The sequence below is a fragment of the Empidonax traillii genome, unplaced genomic scaffold (genome assembly GCF_003031625.1).
Source record: "Empidonax traillii isolate 1590-97213 ecotype Southwest subspecies unplaced genomic scaffold, ASM303162v1 scaffold349:size579689, whole genome shotgun sequence".
NCBI classification, from domain to species: Eukaryota; Metazoa; Chordata; class Aves; order Passeriformes; family Tyrannidae; genus Empidonax; species Empidonax traillii.
The window spans coordinates 244,845-265,913 of NW_020955542.1; the positions used below are offsets into that span (position 1 = coordinate 244,845).

The 21,069-nt window shown below is 37.9% G+C and overlaps 2 protein-coding genes across 4 annotated transcripts in view; one reads left to right on the forward strand and one right to left on the reverse strand.

Moving 5' to 3' along the window:
- Positions 1–5,343, forward strand: part of CCDC85C (coiled-coil domain containing 85C) — a 110,720-nt gene extending 105,377 nt beyond the window's left edge. For both annotated transcript variants that reach the window (XM_027892394.1, XM_027892395.1), the window contains exon 6: positions 1,223–5,343. In XM_027892394.1, coding sequence (XP_027748195.1) covers positions 1,223–1,312 — 90 coding nt within the window. In that variant the 3' untranslated portion in view covers positions 1,313–5,343. The remainder of the gene's footprint in view (positions 1–1,222) is intronic.
- CCNK (cyclin K) lies at positions 2,315–19,704 on the reverse strand. Of its 2 annotated transcripts, XM_027892393.1 has the most exons (11): positions 19,438–19,704; positions 18,346–18,427; positions 17,623–17,754; positions 16,696–16,801; positions 16,499–16,556; positions 15,114–15,283; positions 13,299–13,582; positions 9,244–9,277; positions 8,574–8,648; positions 5,773–6,401; positions 2,315–2,905 (listed from the first exon to the last, which is right to left on the reverse strand). In XM_027892393.1, exons 1-10 carry the CDS (start codon positions 19,632–19,634, stop codon positions 5,779–5,781), a joined length of 1,761 nt encoding a protein of 586 aa, XP_027748194.1. In that variant the 5' UTR covers positions 19,635–19,704; the 3' UTR covers positions 2,315–2,905; positions 5,773–5,778. The 2 variants fall into 2 exon arrangements, with proteins under 2 accessions (XP_027748194.1, XP_027748193.1); XM_027892392.1 differs by lacking the exon at positions 2,315–2,905 and having other exon boundaries at positions 5,076–6,401.
- Positions 19,705–21,069: the final 1,365 nt, after the last annotated feature.

Genomic DNA, 21,069 nt, shown 5'->3' on the forward strand with positions numbered 1-21,069 from the left:
CACAGCTTGAATGGGTTTGAGCCTAAACCGTAACATCAGAGGGAAAATTTTCTTGTTTTAAGCCGTTTATGCCTTATGATATGTGGGGTGTTATTAGCATTGCCAGTGTTTGGGGCAACCACACTGTTAACTGAGCTGGCCACATCCTGTTTGGTGAGCATTTGTACCAAACCACTGCTCTGCGGTGTCTGCTGTCGTGGCATTGCCTCCAGCCTCAAAGCACCTTGGCCACGCTCTGGCTTTGAACAAAGAGTTTGGGATTTCTGCTAGAGCACAGCCCGAGCTGCACAGCGCCTACAGCTGGGGATGTGCTGTTCGACTGCCCACAGCAGGGAGGATGATGCTTATGAGCTTTCTTTTTTTGAAATCCATGTTGGAGGTCAGCCCAAGTGGCATCATTTAGTGCCTCCTGGCAGTTGAGAGCAGCCTAATGCTCTGTTTTAAATTCTGAAATGCACCTCAACCCTAAAAGGAGGGTGTGAAGAACACAAGTGCGTCTTGCAGAGCTAAATCCTGTGAGCATCCTTGGCAAGGGCTCAGGCGTTTCTCTTTGGTTGCTGGATCCCTATAAGCAAAGCCAAGACCAGAGTAAATGAGGGCCTGCTTGTTTGGATATTGATGCCACAGTCCCTTATAGCTATGCTAGGAGAAAGGCAAAATACCATAACTTCATCATCCCAAATTGACTCATTTCTATTTGTCTCTCATCAGCTGTTTTTTCTTTAAATATTCATTTTATGTAGATTCAAGGCAGTGCTTTGCAGTTTGTTTTTATTTTAAATAGTTTCCCTTATCCCAGTGGCCCTAGAGGGATAAAATGTATGTTTTTAGAAAGTCATGTGTATATAATTTTAATCATTATCTTTTTCATTATCTTTTCTATTCACGGTAGCATCTTTTCTGTGAGCATGGCAGGGTTGACCTACCATTGAACTTAACTTCTGAATCTAGTGTATTTGTTTTATACTATTACCCCAGGCAAAAACGGTTCTAATTTCAAGAGGGACTAATTAGAACAATGCATCAAATGGTTTTTTTCGTTGGAAACTGGTGCACAGATGCCATCCAGTGTCCCTGCTGAGAATTGCAGCCCAGCTCCAGGAAAGGGCTGGTTTTGGCTTCGACTGCAATTAAAAAAACACTGCAATTCCTCAGAGGTTTTGTTGTTTGGGTTTTTGAAATTCCTGTCTTCTCTCCCCCATGACTTTATTTTTTCTTACAGGTTGTCTGGCGAAAGCTGGGTGATGCTGCAAGCTCCAAACCCTCCATCAGGCAACATCTGTCAGGAAACCAGTTCAAGGGTCCCTTGTAGGAACACCACCCTGGTGACTGGAAGTGATGGATTCTGTGAAGACTAAAGAGGCAGAGCTCAGTGTTTCTGGCTGCCTGTTCTTTGGGATTTGGGGTTGAGGTTTTTTTCAGGGTTTCCTTTTTTTTTTTTTTTTCCTCCCAGCTTTTTTTTGTAACAATAGTGTAAATATGGCAGCTAAAGGCCTGATTTCCAGGCTGTGGTGCTCTGGAACTACTGTTCAATGGGTAACCATCCAATAATGCCAGACTTGCATCATTTGTATTGTAGTTCAAACCTGCTTTGTTGTAATGGTCTGTTTGTAGAATTAACTAACTCCAGAGAATTTTTTAAGAGGAACAAGAAGAACCCTTAACCTGCGGAGAAGTCACCGTTTGTACTGCTCCTGTCCACCCACTTGTCAGTGATTCATAGCTGGGTTAGTGGCTCCAGGCAGCACCTTCCAAGAAAAATGCAAGTCAAATTCATTGGCTGACTGCCTGCCAAGTTCATGAGCTGCTAACACTTATTTTGGAGGCCCTTATTTTGAAGAATGACATGCAACTGTTTTTACAAGGCTCTGTGTAAAACGTTGAGTGGCAAGCTAAAAACACTTGCACCACCATACTTTGTATGGTGGTGCTCATCACACAAGAGTACAGAAAGGCTTGAGACTCTGTACCAGCTGTTAATGAACTATTTTTCGTGAACAAATGACATGAGATTTCTGCAGTCATAATGTGAATGAAGTCACTTAGCCACACACCAGTATTCCCTACAAATATGGCAACACTTTTCCTGTAAAGCTTTCACTACAAAGTAATTCAGCAGAAACTGCCATCCTAGCAGTGCTTATGGCTTTCACAGGATCTTCAAGAGCAGCTCATCTTTCACATCAAGAAGATTTGGGTGGGTTTTTTTAATGTTCTTGCTGGATCTATACTGGTTCCTGTGTAAGGTAACCGAACAACAACTTTGCAGAGCTGAATAAAAACTCCATAAACACGGGCTGTCGGGTGAGACTGCTTCCTGCCATTCAAGCTTTATTTTTATTAATGAACCAAAACAAGTGAGTTTTTCCTTCTTCAAATGGTTGTATATAAAACAATGGGACTTATATTTTGCTATTGTGGAGTAGCTGCCTGTGTAGTTGTAAGAATTTGACTCCCTCCTTTTCCAAGTTGTCACAGCAGCTGTCCCTGTATTTTATTAGATGTCCTTTCCCAATAGTCCAAGGAAGCGAGGCTTCGTTATTAGTACTCATTTCTGTGACATAATTTTAAAGACAGGCATGTGAAAAGATCAAAGCCTCCTCTTCAAAAGTTGCATTGATTTTAGTGATTATTTTGAAGATGTAATGACCTCAAACATAATTCCTTTCCTTTTATTCTCTGTAAGAATCAGTCACAGCTACAGACAGCTGAATTAGCTGGACAGGTTCTTCCTCTTAAATTAATTTGTTCTACCAGTTGAGTTCTTGACTTGTGGTATTGTATAACAAGGAGCACCGATACAACACCAAGGAGCCCATGCTGCAGCTTATGAAAGGTAATTGGTCCCATGGTGTACAATAAACTAGCTGCCTGGGTGAAGAATTTGCAGTGTCAGAGCCGAAACCTGTAACCAGTAGAAAAAACAGAGAAGGAATACAACCAAAATACACAGTAACCCATAAGAGTAAGAACCACTTCATTATTCATTGCAGAAATAAAAATGTGACAGTCGAGTAGGTTATTTAAAAATAGCCAACCAAGAACCACCCCCAAAACGCAAACGCATATTCTCATTCACACACCCACCAGTGAGCAATTTCTTACTATTGCTCAGTCAGTGAACACTGAGCTATCTAGCTCTCAGTCTAATAGTATTTACATCCCATGGAGTCTGGAAAAATCCATTCTAGAGTCTGACTGTCTCCTTAAGGCACCGCAACTTTAGAGGATTCTGGATTTTCTCCACTTTTTGTTTTGACCTCCAGTTTCTAGTCACCACTGATGGCTGCTTGTCTTCCTGCTGTACAATGAATACCTTGAGATTTCCATACCGGAAAAGGTGATGCAGAGCAGAGGCATAATTTTTCCTTAACATCTTATGTCAAACAGAGGGTTGCTTTAATCTATCTGCTTGAAAGCCCATTTTTATTTTGGTGGCATCTAATCACTGGATTAAGCAGAGAATTTAAGTATATTTGGAACAAGGTTAATTTATGTCAGTGAATTCTAACTAAAGCAACACAAATGTTGCCAGCACTTGAAGAGAGTTAACTGTATTGATGACATGCTTGCTATTTAAGGGGTATGTTAAGCTAGCAGGTCCTCTCAACAAGAGAAGAACTACATTAATCAGATTACTCGTCTCACCAGCTATGTAATTCCCATTCAAATATTTCCTTCTATCAAATTTCTCTCAAAGTCTATTCAAAGACTTCAAGCAAAGCTTGTTTTGTTCTACCTGCAGATCTCACCTACAAGAGAAACAGTGCTGCAATTGGGGTCAATTCAGTAATCCTGAAGAGCCAGTTTGCAGGGTAGCCAGCAGTTCAGCTGAACAACCTTTATACACTTAGGGTACTGCCCATTGATTTTCTAAGATTCTATTTGGCAGCAGCATCATCTTCAGTGTAAGATGTGCATCACTGAATTTGCAAAAGAACACAACAGTGCTGTACCTTGGGGTGTTGCTGTTCGGAGGTTTTTAGGCTTGCTACTCATCATAGCTCCATTTGAGCTATAAAGTGTCTTCCTGGGGTAAAATGATGCTCAATGACTTTATGGGATGACTTGGGTGCTGAATTTTCAGTTGTCTAAAAAGGTATTTTATATGCATATTTAAATTCACTAACCTATGTGCTAAGTCTCCAGTGAAAACTACCTGAGGAGCTTTGTACATTAAGCTGGAGGGAAGCATCCCTTGAAATGGTGGCCATTAAATTGATATATTTGGCACAATAGCCCAAGATAATTTCCTCAAGATTGAAGCCCTGGGTTCTGCAATCCTCCGGCAAAGAAAGCATCCACTGTTTACAAAAGGACTTTGCTTGCTTAAAGAAAGTAAAATCACATCCTTGAATTTTGTTGGAGTGACTGAAGTAAGCAGCATTTCCCTAACAGTTCCTGAAATGCTGCAGTATAACCAGCTTCAGTTGGCTCTTTGCACCTTGATAAGACTGCCGAGCACAACCTTGTTTGAGAATGGCACATTTTTATCCAAATATTAGATATTAAAAGAAATCAGTGTTAAAGTGACCTTTTATCTTTCTAGAAACTGTGGGGGAAGAGTACTACTGATCTTTTTTCAAAGTGCATGACTGTAAAGTGATAAAATTGTATATTTTTCATAATGTGGGGAAAGTCTATTTGTGCTGCTTTAGAAATCAGTTTAAAGTTTGATTTCTGTTAAACCTGTGATCTTACAGCCCTGCTATATTTTCTGTATATGAATTACAAAGAACTGGAAAAGTTAGCACCTGCTGTTGTGTATATAGCAAAATTCTTTAGACCTTTAGCACGCGTTTTTACCTATTATTGAACCACTCTGGCTTTTTTGGGGAGGGAAAGTAATAGTACAGATTTTTTTGATAATGTGTGTAAAACATTCATTTGAAATATTTTAGTAAAAATGAAGTAAGAGATTGATTGTGATAGTGTATACTTCTAGCTGAATAAAATAAAATACATTCTTTTTAAATAAACTGCTGAATAAAATTTGGAAGACCACTGCTGAAATACCTTGCAGTAAGTACCATAGTTGTGAATTCTGAACTAATATGAAAAATCTGGAAATCCACTAAATTCAGAACCAATTTTATTTGGGTAGAGTGAACAAAGTAGTCCCATTTATAACTATGATGTACATCACAGTAGGCTGTTACATTCAGACTTTCACACTTAGAAAATATATATATTATGTACAGGAATTTGCAAATAGGTGTAAACATACAATATTTTAAGATACCAGTACATTCCAAACCAAAACTATCAGCAAGGCAAACACCTCAAAATTATTCCAGTCAGCTAGCATTCAGAATCTCCCTTAAATAAAGCAGCTTTCATGCTTGACATCGTGTTGTTTTAATTATTACTAAAAATGAAGTTTCTTGTTACAGATCACAGATCATGGTATCTGGCTATTTTGATACTCAAAAATAGGCACTGATTTCTAGAAGGAAATTTTCTTCTTACTGATATAATTGAGCCAATATGGCTGGTTTTGCTAGTACAAAGTAATCCAGTGCTGGAATAAGTCAAGACAATTTAAACTTAAGTCAAACGTATAAAGTTAGAATAGATACTGCAAAGCTGATTAAAATCTAGAAGCCTATATAACTCACCATAAACAATACTGCAAACAGATCAGCTAAATTTTCATTTACTCCCATTTCTTCATCTAAATTATACAGATTACCCTCCTCTTCATCTTTACAATGTAGATTTTTGGCTAGCTACTCCTGCCTAGTCAACGTAAAGGTATTTCGTGCAAATTACCTCATGCTATCTCATCCATGTAGCACGTCCCAGTCCTGCTACAGGTGGCATACCAGGTGGTGGAATTGGAGGTGGGACAGGTGGCTGTCCACCTGGGGGAACAGTAGGCGGGGGGTAACTAGCTGGTGGCATTCCCAGCCCTGGAGGTGGATGAGGTGGTACTGCATGAGTTGGAGGCAGTCTTGGAGGTGGGAAATTAGGATTGTATGTAGGTGGAGGAGGATATCCAGGAGTAGGAGGTGGAATATTGGGTGGGGGGAAAGAAGCAGGGGGTGGAGGTGGAACTGGTGGTGGAGGGTTGGGAGGATAGACATGAGGATGATATGGTAGATGAGCTGGTGGTCCATAGGCCGGTGGTAAAGCTCCGTATGTTGGTCCTTCTGTTTTCATCATTGACTGAAGACTTTGATAACCCTCCCCTGACATGTAAGAATTTGTAGTAGACATCCCTGTAATATAACTGGTGGGGGGTGGGGGCGGGGGACGATGTGGCAGAGGTGGAGGTTGATGTACTGGGGCAGGATGAGCAGGGGGAGGAATCTGGACCTTTGGCATATCTACTGAGTCCACAGTAGTAGATTGCTCTGGTTCTCCCATTGAAACTGCAGTTGTCAAAGGAGGCTTGCGCTCTGAAAAAGAAAATTTCATTTATTTTTTGAAGGATAGTGGCAATAACAGCTTCTGAATATTTTGTATTTTTCTTCCAGTTAACATAGCAAAAGAGAACTCGATTCTCTCTGTCTCTGAATGCCACATGGTATCCAGTCAGACTTTCTTAGGTCACTGAAAACCAACTAAGCTGCCTAACAAAGCTTCAAGGTCAGCTTTTCCCATTCTAATAGTTAAATTCAGCTTCCATTCTTCTTCTTATTTTTTTGTAATTTAAATACTGTTGTACAATTAGCAGAATTAGCAGACTGGATGGACAGAATCACAACTAGTGGATTTAAAAAGTCATGGGATCCAAGGTACCAAAACTCTTTTGGTCAGTTCTTCCATCTTCTTTAGTCCAGGCCTCCTTTCTATCCCTGTGATAGTCCAGGAGGTGTCCTGGGATTACCCTCTGCACTTCACCTGCCTCCTGTATTGGGAAATACTATTTGAGAACATAGGCCAAAGTCTCAAGTCTTTAACACTCAGTTCTAAACCTGTTTACCAAAAGAAAGAAAAAAAGAAAACTGGAGGGTAAGAAGGACATAAAATCTTATCAGCTTTGTTCCTTTGATTAGTTTCAGGGAACTCAGCACCTGACACTCTGGACAAGTTCATAGAAAGGTCAGCATTTTGCAGAATTATACTTGGCTACTTCTGGAAAGGACATGTTTTAAGCTGTCTTCTCTTTACATAAGAATCTTTTCCCCTCCTAATGCAGACCCTATAAAGTACATAATACCTCTAGGATGACTGACCTAATAGCAACCTCTCTGTATGGTCAGAGTCAGTATTAAAATGGCCAACAAAAAATATTTTAGGGCATCTTGACATCCATCTTACTCATTTATATAAGCATCTAAAACACTGTTCAATAAGAAAAGTTATTTAGAAGCAGATATAGGGCAGTCGTTTCCAGTGGCATACTAAACTGTCATTGTGAAATAAAATTTGAGATAAAGCCACATCCTAGTACTTCTGTTCCTTTTGTCAATATGCATTCTTGGTTTTCACCTGATTTTTCCACAGAGTTGCCCTTTAAAGACTATTCTGAAAATGTTTCAATGCTTATACAATTATATACTTGTAGAAACAAATTCAAAGAGGAAAATTTTAGGTAACAAGGGAAATAAATCCACTACCTGCTCAAATAGGATTTACTTTATCTACGCAGTCATAATTTTAACAGCAAAATTGTCCCCTAGGACAGACATAATTAAACCATGCAAGGTGGGTATGCTGGTTGTGGTACCTATGATTTCAATGACTTCTAGCTCTTAAATTACAGCAGGCAGTAATTTCCCCATTTGTTTATTTTCAGAACCATTCTGGATGCAAGATGTGCATTCAAGATTTAACAACTGAAGGAATAACGAACATGGTATTTAGAAAAAAAAGCTTCATTCTTCATTAGATTTTAACAATTGGGAAAAATAGTCCTACTATATTTTAGAGCTCTCCTTTTCTCTCTTGTACTTCCCTGTTCAGAGCTGTCATCTTACAGTTACATTATGGACTGTGGTCTGTAAAATATTTATGTCATATTTCAGGGTCACTGGAAGGACAGCTAATGCATCAAGGCGCTGGAAGCACATTTTTACAACAGTACAGTTTATTTTGCAAACATAAGGCATGTGTGCAGTGTTAATGTTCTCTGGCAGATAAAAGTCCTCTTCTGATGTGCAGCAAAGAACGTATCCCTCGTATTTTTTAGAAGTGACACACCTGCAGAATTCCTGTACTACAGATGTATAGGAATACAGATGCATGGAGGACTTCTACAGGACAGCTTGAAGCCCATCTGGTAATCTAATATGGCATCTGCCTTCCTTTTGAGATCACAAGTCCCTTTTTGCCTGCTATTGACAACTAGTTTTAGTCTTCTAGGTACTTAAGAGTTGCAGCCTTGTTTTGCCCTTGTCCACCCAGTATAATAATCTTGTTTCCATCATAAGTTTTTTACTTCTGTCTGGAAAAGCCTGTGCTAGTAACATGAAATTCCCTCTAGAGCTTATTGAACTTATAATTTAACTTGCCAAGCTGACTAACAAGGCAACAATCCCCTGCCCCCACACCGTTACCTACCATGACCCAAATGAAAAACAACACAATTAACAGGAGTAAATGTGTTTAAGAAAGTAAAAGCTTACCTGGAGGGGGATGTGCAGGAGGTATTGGTGGATGTGAAGTTTCAATTTTAGGAATTTTAGATGGTGGCGGTGGCTCTAAAAAACATTTGTCAGTTCCTAACTGGTTATTTCTCTGCAATATTTTCCAAATTTCAACTCTGGTCTCATACTAATGATTATCACATCATATTACTCTATACAAAAGTACAGTGGAAACCCTATATACTAGGTATGTTTAATAAAGAAAACTAAAATCAACATATTTGTATAAATAACATGGTATCAAGTATCACATACAAGTCTTCCAAAAGAACCCATGCCCACCATTTCAAACAACTTTAATTAGAGACAAACTACCCAATAACAGTATGTAACTGAAGATGAGCAAGTACATGTTTTCTAGCCCAAAACTTTTAATTTGTAACTCATTGAAACAAACGTCAGAAGAAGTTGACTGAATTAAGACTGTACTAAGAGACCCTTGGGGCACAGTTATACTCAATTTTTTCATGTTCTGCAGCTAGAAACTTCTAAAAAACATATTTAAAGTACATATTTAAAGATTCATTATCAGGAGCAAAATAGTTTAGAATTGCCAAGCCTGTAAGCAAACAAAGTGCATGTCAGCATATGACTTATTCTGGTTTAAACAGCAAAACTGAAGCAATATGAATAGAATACTAATATTTACCTGCTGCCTTTGTTTCTTCTTTTGGAGATACAGCCTGTTTGGGGAAAAAAAAAAAAAAAAGGTTAAAATAGGACCATTACAATCAGTCTCCCAGGCAAAAAGGACAAGAGAAAACAGACTCAAGTTGTGCCAAGAGTGGTTTAGATTGGATATTGGGCAAAATTTCATCATGGAAAGGGTGGTCAGGTATTGTGGTTGAGTCACCATCCCTGAAGCTATTAAAGATGCGCAGATGTGGCACTTGGGGAAATAGTTTGTTGGTGGACTTGACAGTGCAGCATTAACAGTTAGAGTCAATGATCTTAAAGTTCTTTTCCAACCTAAATAATTCTATGGTGTCTTTAGATAGATGCAAGACAAACACTGAACAAAATCAAATCACACTGGCAAAGCCCAACTTAACTGGCAAAATAAAAAGACTGGAAAAATAGCAGGTATTTTAGAGGCAGTATTTTCTGCTGTTCTCACCATGGCGTGTTGCATCTCATTTAATGTACTTATCATCCACTGCACATCTGTCACGGTCCAGTACACTGCTCACTGAGTTGAAAACAAGAGACCTGGCCTCTGTTCCCACTTCTGCTTTGACCTGTCACTCAACCTTTGCCAAAATCACTTCAGGCCTTTATGCTTTATTTACCAGGACAGGGGGGCAGTGAAAGTGTTGCACAGCTTAGAACATCTCGGAAGCCTTCGGATGGAAAGCGTTGTATAAAAGCCAAATGTTATGCCAGCAAAAAAAATGTATGCACTCTGAACAAAACCCACAGAATCTCACATCATCCTTCCAATCACAAGTTTTTGATTGGGTTTTTTTCTTGTTTGTTTGGTTGTTGGTGTATTGTAGTTTTTTTAAAGAATCTCAGATAGTGGAGTAAGAAAAATCTTTACAGATTACACAGTCCCACTGAGATGACAACTTAATGGTCTCAGAGAAAAGCAGAAAACTTTACCAAAATTTTAAGTACAAATGTATTTAAAATTAATGATAAAGGTCAGAGGGGAATGGTACACGGCTTCTTCGTCTTTTAAATGAAAAGGTTTTTTTAAGGGACTATTTACCTCTGTTAGCTTTACCTTCATGAACTGTTGCTCTGTTCCTTTCACTTTCCACAGCAAGAATGGACATACATTTCAATCCAACTTGAACAACAAATTTTCCTTAATTCTGATAGGTATTTTCAAAATTTTTGCTGTCCAATTTTTGCCTGCTTGAGGCAATCTCTTTCTTATCTTCCTTTGAAAATCATTTCAATTTTTCAGACACCTTCCAGCTGCTTTCCTGCTTTTTAAGGACAATAATTTTTATCTTCCTATTTCAAATACACATACTTTTTTTCTTGGTGACTCTCACAAACTCACCTGCTGCCTTCATTTTACTTGGGTGGTCTTTTCTTGACTTTCTAGCACTAAATTGTAATTGTCTGTAAAACTGCACACAAACATCAGCTCTTCCTGCACTTTCAAACAGAAGTAAATCTCCACTACTTATTGGACCTTTTCCTAAAAATCACTCATTCTGTGAAATCAGTTGATCAGGTGACAAGCAATTAAATTACTGTGCATCTATTAATATGGAACAATGTTCCAAAAATAACATCATTCAGGTACACCATTGGAATGGAACATGCAACTGGAGCCAAATAACTCGTGTGACAGAAAAGCAAATATCAGTCTAAACTGTATTTATGCTAAAGAAAAAAAAAGAATCAAGTGGCAACAAGCCCAAAATTTATAAACATTTAAATCACTTCCCTAATAATGGCAGCTGCTAAAATAGAGATGAGCATTTCTTTGGTCCTTCTACTGTATTGTAGTTTGTATTTGCCCAGCCAGGACATCCCCGGGTCATAATAAATAATAATAATCAACCTTATTTATTAGCACTCCAAAGGGTATTTAATACTTTCAGCTCAATTCAAACCACAATGGAGCTGTTCTTTCACTGCTATTTCTAGTGCATTAAAATTGTTCCCACTAACAATTTCAAGTTTAATCCAACTAAATGAACTATTTACATCTAATGATTCACAGTATATTTTTAGTGAAATCAACTGAAAATTTGAACACTCTTCACCACTAGAGATGCAGAGGATGTGCAGATGCTTTAGACATCTGGTGTGGGTCTGTAAGTCATGGGCCAATGCCTCAGCTGCTTGAAAGTATCTTGGCTCAGTAGAAGGTAACAGAGTTATGAGAGTTCATGTAAATTGAAAATCTGGCCTCCAGGAGCAAAGTGTATTTCTGTTCTGCACAAACCAAAAATGTCATGCAAAGCCCTATTTATATAAGGAGGCTAAGATTTTAAGTAAGGTTTATGGTACATCTAACTGACGAACATTTTAGAAGCACCGAGTAAATCTTTCAAACACCACACATCTCGTTCGTCCAGACTGCTTTCTGGAAAAAGAACAATTTCAGATCACTGTATTGGCTTTTCTAAAATTTAGGCTGTTTGTGCTGTATTCCTACAGAACTCCTGTTGACTCACCCTTTGCTTTTTATTTGTTTTGAATGACTACAGTGTACCAGAATTTAACTTTTTATCTGTGGTATTTACTTCCTCAATTATTAGGTGATAGAGATCAAACTAATTTCAAGAAAAGGTAAGTTTCTCTTATGGCTTGACCAGAGGTGATTGTTAAAGAACAACAGATACTATTCATGCAAAAGGCATCACTTTTTTTCCATGAGGTAGTTCATTAGCACGTGGGATGGGGCAAAATCAGTAGTACTGTAAAGGCCTTTACATGAATGAACAAGAATTCATAACAACATCCGATGGATGCACATTGAAAAAACCAAACTGTTATTACTAGTTTCTGATGTGCCAAGAGAGTTCCCTGCCCTAGAGGTCTGACAACTCAAAACAGAATCTGTGCTGATGGCATAAAATCATGAAAAGAAATACATAGTACCTATAAAGAGCTCTCACAATTCTGAAGCTAATTAACACGTTATCAGCCTTCTATCCTGCACAGTGCTGAAGTTCAGTGGAACAACTGAAAATTTCAGTGCAGGTGTTTTCCTGTAGTAGGCTATATTTTGCAATTACAAGACCAACATTTTACAGAGCTACATTTTTGTCTTTTGTTGGAGGCTGCTATCATGGAGATGCTGCGCTCTTCCAAATCCATTTCATTCGAGCATTTGCTGCTTCCTCGTGGTTTTTCGTTTTATTTGGTTTTTAGGTTGGTTTGATTTTTTCCCCCCAATGTCTGTTCTCTAGTTTGGGCCTGCATTAATTACAAGTTAGAGCAAAAGCTGTAAAAGCTGTACAAAATTTACTTCCTAAATAGACTTGTTCCAAACATTTTACTTCTGAAGGCACTCTTCTTGCTAAGTACATGCAAGAAGATTTGGTAACACTTTCACCCTTTCTTTTTCACCCTTTCACTTTTAAAGTGAAAAAAAGAAAATAATCACAAAAGGTGTAGATTAAAGTCTGAAAGGTGAACTTGAACTAGACGACTGTGGAAGAGCTCTCAGAGTACTTGTGATACTATCCAACTGCTAATGTACCTTCTCATTTTCAATTATGAAGTGACAGTATGGACAAAGTGAGACTTTTAAGTATGATGAATATTTAGGCTTCTACTGTTATTAAAATATTTTGAAAGACTGTTTTTAGGAATTTTGACATACTTTTATTTTAGAGGCCACTGTTCTCTTAAAAATTGCAATCAAAGAGTCAATAAATGTCTTCATCATTATGCACATCTCTACATTCAGGTGTAGCACAAGAAACCTTTCCTAAACTAAGCCTGCTTAACAGAGAAATCAGGAGGTTTGATAGCACAGAACCACAAACACTGAGAACCTTAATAGATCATGTGGAGTTAAAAAATTTCTCCACTGCTTTTGCCTCAAGTGGAATAAGAATGTGATATGCCAAAACTGTAAAGGTTGTTCTGCATTAACATACTTGCCATATAACCAATGAAAATCTACCATATAAAATTAATTACCAGGCTCATTCTTTAAGCGAACACAAGTCTGCTGCACACAGTGGCCTTTAAATCAAGTGGGCATCAGAAAGTTAAAGTTCAACTTACTGCTGGTCTTTTAGGCTGTCTAGGAGGACTTGACTGGGGAGAGGGCTTTTTAGACTGCTGTGCTTGTGTTTGCTGCTGCTGCTGCTGTTGCTGTGCTGACTGTTGCGACTCTTTTTGCTGCTGAGTCTGTGATTGTTCTGAGCTCTGGGATTGCTGGGACTGCTGTACTGTTGGTGCCTGGGGTGTAGATTGAAGGGATGGTGGCTGCTGCAACTGGTGAGGAGTATGATGAGGCATTTGCTGTTTTCCTTGTGAGTATAGATCCAGGATCTGATGACAGATATCTTAATAATAAAGAAAAAAGAAATCCAAAGTATTATACCATTTTAATGTACAAGTGTAAATTTAACACACAATTATCAACTATGCTTTTTACTGGACATCAACTCTGGAAAAAATCATTGCAAATATTAGTCACTGTTACAATAAACAGAGATTTGACTTTTTTAAAACAGACTAATTTTCAGTTTATACTTGCATTTCTGAGTTTCTTCTGCCTATGCTGAACAATATGTCGATGCATAAGCACACCTTCCAGAAAAACACAGTGTCTTGGTATTAATACATTGTATATCATTAATGTATGCCTGGAGAGCCAGGTAACCATGTTAACAATATTGTAATACAGCAAGAAAGGGAATGAAAGAAGATTAAATGCTTAAAGATACAAATCTAGTTAGGCCAGTCAAAAAAGTTCCAGGAAACTAAGTAAAGGACTAGTACCGAATATCTTGTTTCAACACGTTAGGAGCTAAAGGTCTGCAAGAAAACATGTAGGACCAACTGATAACCAGATGCAAGAACAGCACTCAAGAAAAGAAAACCTTCCCAAAAAAAAAAAGCCAAATGAGCTCTTTCCATAAGCATTCACTATTGCCATAACAGAAACCGCAGAAATTCTCATTCTACAACCCTCTTTGACAAGGATTCAGAGGAGGGCGTATCTAAGATAAACTGAAGGAACTTTGAAAAAAGCTGCAATAAAGCCAAGGCAAGTAACCATTTAAGAAATCAGAACTGTAAGGTATTCACCTGAGTTCTAAGAGCAACAAAGGCTAAAGCACCTGAAGAGCAACACATAATGTTCTAATTTCTTAGAACACAATGCCAGATTGTGACAACCATAAATTTTTAAAGAAGATTTCTAAAGCAATTCATGGTACTAAAGCATGCTTAGTCTGACACTTTTAAGTCCATAAAAACTGTAATGAAAACAAACGAGTGGCCACATGACCCCAATTTCCTAAACAGAGTCAAGAAAGGTCTTGCTTTGTTTTATGAACTTCCTGGCATTCTCTCACTCAGGAGGACAAGTTTAAGATAGCTGTATTGATTAAAAAGATCCATAATTCATCCCCTATCTGAATTCATCCCCCATAATCTGTCTCTCAGTCATGGAACACCACAAAAAAAACCCTAACCTAGTATAATTCAGCCAGAGGTCAATTATCAGTGAGAAAACCACTGGAAACCAGGCTCCATTGGTTCCAGTGTTTGTTGAGCCACATTTAAAATGGGGAGAAGCGAATCGTTAAAAAAATTGAAAACACACCAGGACGATTTATAAACTAACCAAGCTGTAATGCAAATATTGACCAGAAGTCTAATCATGATGAGTAAATACGCTTCTAGATTAAGCCAGTCTAGTAAGTTCAATTTAAAACCTGATTAAGGCATAGCACATACTATCTGAGTTACATACTTGACACATAATTATTTAGACTAAAACCTAGATAAAAAGCAAGTTGCATTTACTTGTGACTTAAGTCACGCAGTTAAATGAAATACTCTGTTTGTGGTAAATGGTTTTCATACCTTCCAAAACATCAACAGGAACATCTTGGACAAACTGCTCCCACCATCGTCTGTACATTGGTTTTGACGTCCATTCTTGTATTTCAAATTTACACAAACGTCCTGCTAAGTACATAACTGCAACAGCTATGATCTCAGGCTCCCACTGCAGGGACAGGGTAGTGCAGAGACTGGAATATAAAATAAACCAAAACAAAACACAACCCTGAAGATTACCCAAATGTCGAAGTACAACACTTTAATGTACAACAGCTATAATTAACAGGGTATAAAATCCCCAACACAGTTTTAACGTCTCGGGCATTGAGAGCCTTATTAAAGAGAAGAGTTTACAAAACTAAACTCCTTCTGTGCTATCCCTATCGTGAAACAAGTCAGTTTTACACAGATAATATGAGGGAATATGCTTGCAGAAGCAATACAATGCACAAGAACAAGTTTGGGGTTTAAAACCATAAAACATAACACTATATGGAAAAAGAGGGAAAAGACAGCATTACATTCCAAGTATGGGCAGCTACAGTCTCACCTGTAGTGTTCATTAAATATAGTGTTCATGTTCATTCCTACACAACTGCGTGCTGTCACCGCATTGCACTGGTAAAAGAATGCTACCCACACTGGATTTTAGTTTCATAATGTTTGTCAATAAAATGTAAACAAGCACTAAAAAAACCACCCAAACCCACAGAACAGCCAATATGAACTTGTAAAGCAACTTGTCAAGCACGATGCAAGTTTTAGATCAAGCTGTAAAGGTTTATCTCTTGAATAGCTTTTGTTAAAGCTAAAGTGCGTTGTTTTGGTTGGGGTTTTTTTTCAATAGGACGCTGCACATGAGAAGTGCTTCTATACACACTCCTACTAATTGATGTAGTCCTTGTACTACAAATTCATTATTCAAGAAATTGTAAATTAGTGCTAAGAACTGTATTCCTTATTGAATTTATGGCCACTTTACTATTACCAAAACACCACATTAAAAATACATTGATCAACATGACGGAATTGAGAAATTACTTCTTTTTCTCAGAATGTGCCACATATCAAAGACTGGGCAAGATGCCAGCTTCTATCCTGAAGATCTAGAATTTGCTTTGGCCCTTTCAAACATTACCCTTTTTTTTTTTTTTTTTTAATGCAGCACTAAATCATTACCACAAAACTGCAAAAGACTTAATAGTCTACTTCTATACTCATTCCAGGTTCTGTGCTCAATGGAACTATCGTGGTAATGATGGCAAGAAAATTGATGAACATGGCAAAGAACACATATAACAAGCAGAAAACAAATAAGAAACTTTTGTCAAAGAAATATCTAACCCCAGAACAAAGTTAGCAACAGTAACTATTCCACTTTCAAAAAGCTTCCTAGACTATCTTACCTGTCATTGACAAATGTCCATGCCATTTGAACCAGTTTTTGAATTTTATTTTTGTCTCCTGAAAAATAGGCAGAAAAAATTTAAGAAAAAATCAAAAAGGACAAATAGTTTGAAATAGAATATTCTTGCACTGTTAATGTATATTAAGTTCTGAAAATTAATAACAGGCATTACTTGCTCAGCCTGCAATATTTTACCTTTGAGTTGTTTGGCATACTTGAGAAGAAACTGGTATGGATGTTCCACTTGCAAATCAAACTTTATTGTTTGTAGTAAGATTCTTTCAAGGACCATCACTTCTTCCTAGAGAATGTTACAAAGTAACCACAATGTTATTCCTTCTTTAACCCACAGATATTTTACACTAGTGTAGAGCATGACAACACAGCACCTCCAGACAACAACATTTGTCTGCTTTTGTTTGATTAGGGTTTGTCTCCAAGGAGAACACAATCTCTCCAACTTAAAATAGTATTTTAAACCAAAATACCTTTAGTTTACATTTATTTGAGTGAGGACAGGGGATGTGGTTCTTAAAATTCTTTTTCCTCCACAGCAGAATGAACCGTATCAGACACAGCAGGGAAGTGCCGAATACACAAAATCTCAACAAAAATGTAAGTTCTCATCACACTTCTCTCATGAGTTTCAGCAACTTCTGCTATCTATAATAAGGAAATTCTGAGAGATGCATAGTTTCGCTAAGTCAATACTCTATACAGGAAACCTCTCAATACTTTTGAGATCTCTTATTTAAGATTTGCTATTAATTGCTTCCTAAAATCACATTCAGGTTATTAAATATGAGTTATGTCTTGATAGCATTTCTTTCTCTGACCAAAATTACTCAGATTTCCTTTAATTTGAAAAGTAACATCGGAATTTACATTAAATAAAAGGTAAACTTTTTATAAAAACAATTATTCCAGTAAGCTCCCAAAGCTGTTTGTATTAGGAAGAATTACTTTCATGGCTACCCATCACTTCACCCAGAAGAAACACAAATGCATGCTGAACATCTAATTTAATTTAGAACAACTGAAAATCAGCCAGTGCTCTAAAGAAAGTATGCCACTTTGATGGACTACAACAGGATGAAATCATTTCAACATGAGTATTTTTACCTTTGGGTCATCTCCAAACTGCCCAAACTGTACATCATTTAGCAAGCTACGAGCTGTTTTAATTATATCTTTACACTTCTTAGGTGTTTCTTCAACCTTTCCTGCTAAGAAGAGACAGCAGGCTCCTGTCACCTAAAAAAGGAAAGTGCTTTCAAAAAGTTGTCTACATGTAGATATGCAATAAAGTGTGGCACTGTAAAAGTTTCCATTTACAGTTCTGCAGAAGTCTCCCATGAAAGACTTAATGAACATATTAATTTCTAATTTTAATAAAGTAGTAATTTAAGCTTTTACTTTCTCAAAGGAAAAATACAGATTTTGGAGGACTGTCCATTTTATACAATTTCATTTCAAGGTCAGAAACCCAAGGCACAATTTGTCCTGGTTCAGCAGTGTCTGTCAAGCAGTTTTAAGATGGTATTACACTTCTTTTTTTCCTTTTATCCAATATAGAAATGCCAGCACTATAGCTGTTACTGTTTTCAAACAACAGTCGCAGCAATAGGTAACTGCAATGTCAATATGCTTCTAAGTGTAAACAGAAGTGTGTAAACAAGCAAGGAATTGTATTTATATAAGCTGTAATGATTAAAAGACAAAATATTAATTTCCCATCATTCAGAGGAGTGGATAGCAGTAGTACCCAAATGATTAATCGAAATTTCAAGCAGTCCATCCCTAGTGCAATCCCTGAATTAAGTCATAAATATTCTAAATACTTACATATCTTGGAAACTGTTTGAAGGAATGAAACATATAAAACCGATGGAAATAAATTATTCCAGTTGCTAGAGTATCATAATGTCTGTGGTGCAGAATAAGGACTTTCAAACAGGACACAAAACAAATTTAAAACCAAACATATATGAAGGATTCTGGTTTATCAAGTACCTCAAGTAACTGGCTGTTCAGTGACCAGTTAGAAAACACTGCAAGTAAAACAGGAGCTTTAGAAAAAAAAAAAAAGCCACAAAACCCCTTAAAGCTGTGTTAAATACTGATTCAGCCCAGATGCAGTTGACACCTAAAGCATATACTGCAGGTCTGCAAACTCCCACAGAAGGACCCACACAAGGTCATTCTCGTGTTACACCGTACCTGCTCCAGAGAAGGTCAAAACCAGCAAGAGGTACATGAAGGAACAGAACAATTATCACTTCACATTAAAGTGCTGGTGTGGAGAAAAGCGCTAACTATTCACAACTACAAATGCAAATAAAACCTTCTGTTTAGGGAGAGTAAAATTTAATCTTCACCACATCTTATTAAACAAAGAACTAAGGAGATTAAAAGAAGCATCAAAATATAGGAAGCAGAAAATTTAAGTGGCTGTCTCTGAGACAGTGGGACTGTTGGAAGGACTTACTGACACAAAGTTGTAGATCTCAAACCAACAGAACAGAAAACCAGCCACCATAAACCAAGAGCAGGTTGGCAGAGGTTGGAAGCCTGAGATGCACAATCCATAAAAAAATGAGTGCAAAACTTCTCAAAATTTGAGAAGCTACACAGATTAATATAGTAAGACATTGAGTTTCAAAACTGATAAAAGTTATCCTTAATTGGCAAGTCCGTATCATCTTACTTCTCTGTTGCCAAAATGGTTCAGTTGTAACCTTGTTTATCCAAGGAACAGATAAAAAATTGTGCAGCAAAACGTTCAATCAAAAGGCAAGTAAACACAAAAGTATTGTTGATAAATTATTAAAAAAATGGTTGAACAGCTAACTGAGCACATGACACTTCTTGTACATTTTATTCTGAAAACCCACCATTCATACAAACATTTCATACCAGCATGAGTTTAAAGGATACAGCCCTAAACGTGTTCCCACATCGAATATGAATCTGGCCCCCTCCCTGCGGTATCGAGCCTCAGTAGCTGGATCAAGCCCTTCTAGCTGGGATGGAGTATGTGCCAAATCTTTCTTATCCCAGTACCAGCATGGCTTTGTATGGTCCAGGTTTGCCAAGTTTACAGAAGGGCTGGAATTTTCTTTATTCTCCTTCATTTATTAAAACAGAATTGTCCTTGCTTTTTAAGTTTTCAAAAAGGGAGTCTCCAGAGAGTCGCTTCAGGACCTTTAAGAAAAGACAAAAGGATTTTGTTAAAAATTGAGAAGACTTCCCCCCCACACCCCTTACTCAAAGAGGAGTTAAGCCGTGTTTATCCTTGTCCACTGGAAAGGACTTTTTTTGTGCTCAAAGACAATTAATAATTAACCTTGCCCTTATCCTCCCCATACACTGCAAACACAATCAAAGAAATAGCCATAGGTTGTTATCCTTGCTATGCCCTATTTAATAAAGAAACTTCACGAATGCATAATAAGCAGTATCTGCTACTTCTTAGTAGAACAACTTCCACCTGCTTTGTCCGTAAAAATAGAGAAAAAACAATTCAGTGATGGCAGCAGCAAGATTTGAAAATCGGAGGGGGGGAATCTACTAACTATTGGTAACAGGAAACCCATTGGTGAGGTGAGTCGGAACGTCCATTTTGATACCTGCCTGCTCTCACGGATATCCCTGGTGCTAAGAGGAGCAACCACTGGGCAGAGAGCTTTGTAAAGTGATCTGTACAACGTTCCTTCAGGTACCAAGATCAAGACGACCGGTGTGGATCTGCAGGGTAAGACAGCATCTAAAATCACCCCCAAAACAGGGCAGTTGATTACACTCCAAGTGTGCTACCCCCGCCTGTGCTTACCGGCACTTTGTGTACAAACACTCGGACCACAAAGCTCTGCAGCAGCTTTCTGGTATCTGAATTATGACCGATGTTCAGCCACGCCTCAATTTAAAGACAGAATGAAGACTTGCTGCCTTTATTTCTTTCAGGCACTAAACTACTCTCGCTGCAATTGCACAAACCACAGCTACTATAGACAAATTACTGCAGTCACCTGCAAGAGTTTGCATACCAAATAGTGATTAACACATGATGCAATATATTCGCTCTTTGCTGAACAGCCACAGAAAAACCCAAACGTGAAACTCTTAAAATCAAGCTGTTGCTCTTCCAGACGTTTCTCTTCTGAAAACGGAAGAGAGATCACGTGAACGGCCAGGGGGGGGAAAAAAAAAAAAAAAGATGCCGACAATCAGCACGTCGCTCAACTTCAAAAAGTTTCTCTTTTCCAGAATAAAGGAACTTATTTTTGCTCCACGGTGGTTCCGGAAAGACCTTCACAACGCGTGGTGTCGGTCACAGACAGATTAAAATTGCCACACACGCACACACACACACACACAAAAAAAAAAAAAAAAAAAAGAGGCTACTAAAAGCTGTTTCCAGAACCAACAAAAGCGCGCCGTGCCACGACCGCAAATTCCCATCGTATTTACTAGAAAAAGCGCTATTTTTCACTACTGCTACGGTTCTTCTTCATTACCAGTTATTTCACTTTCTAACATCTAAACAGCTTAAAGAGCAATTAACACTGA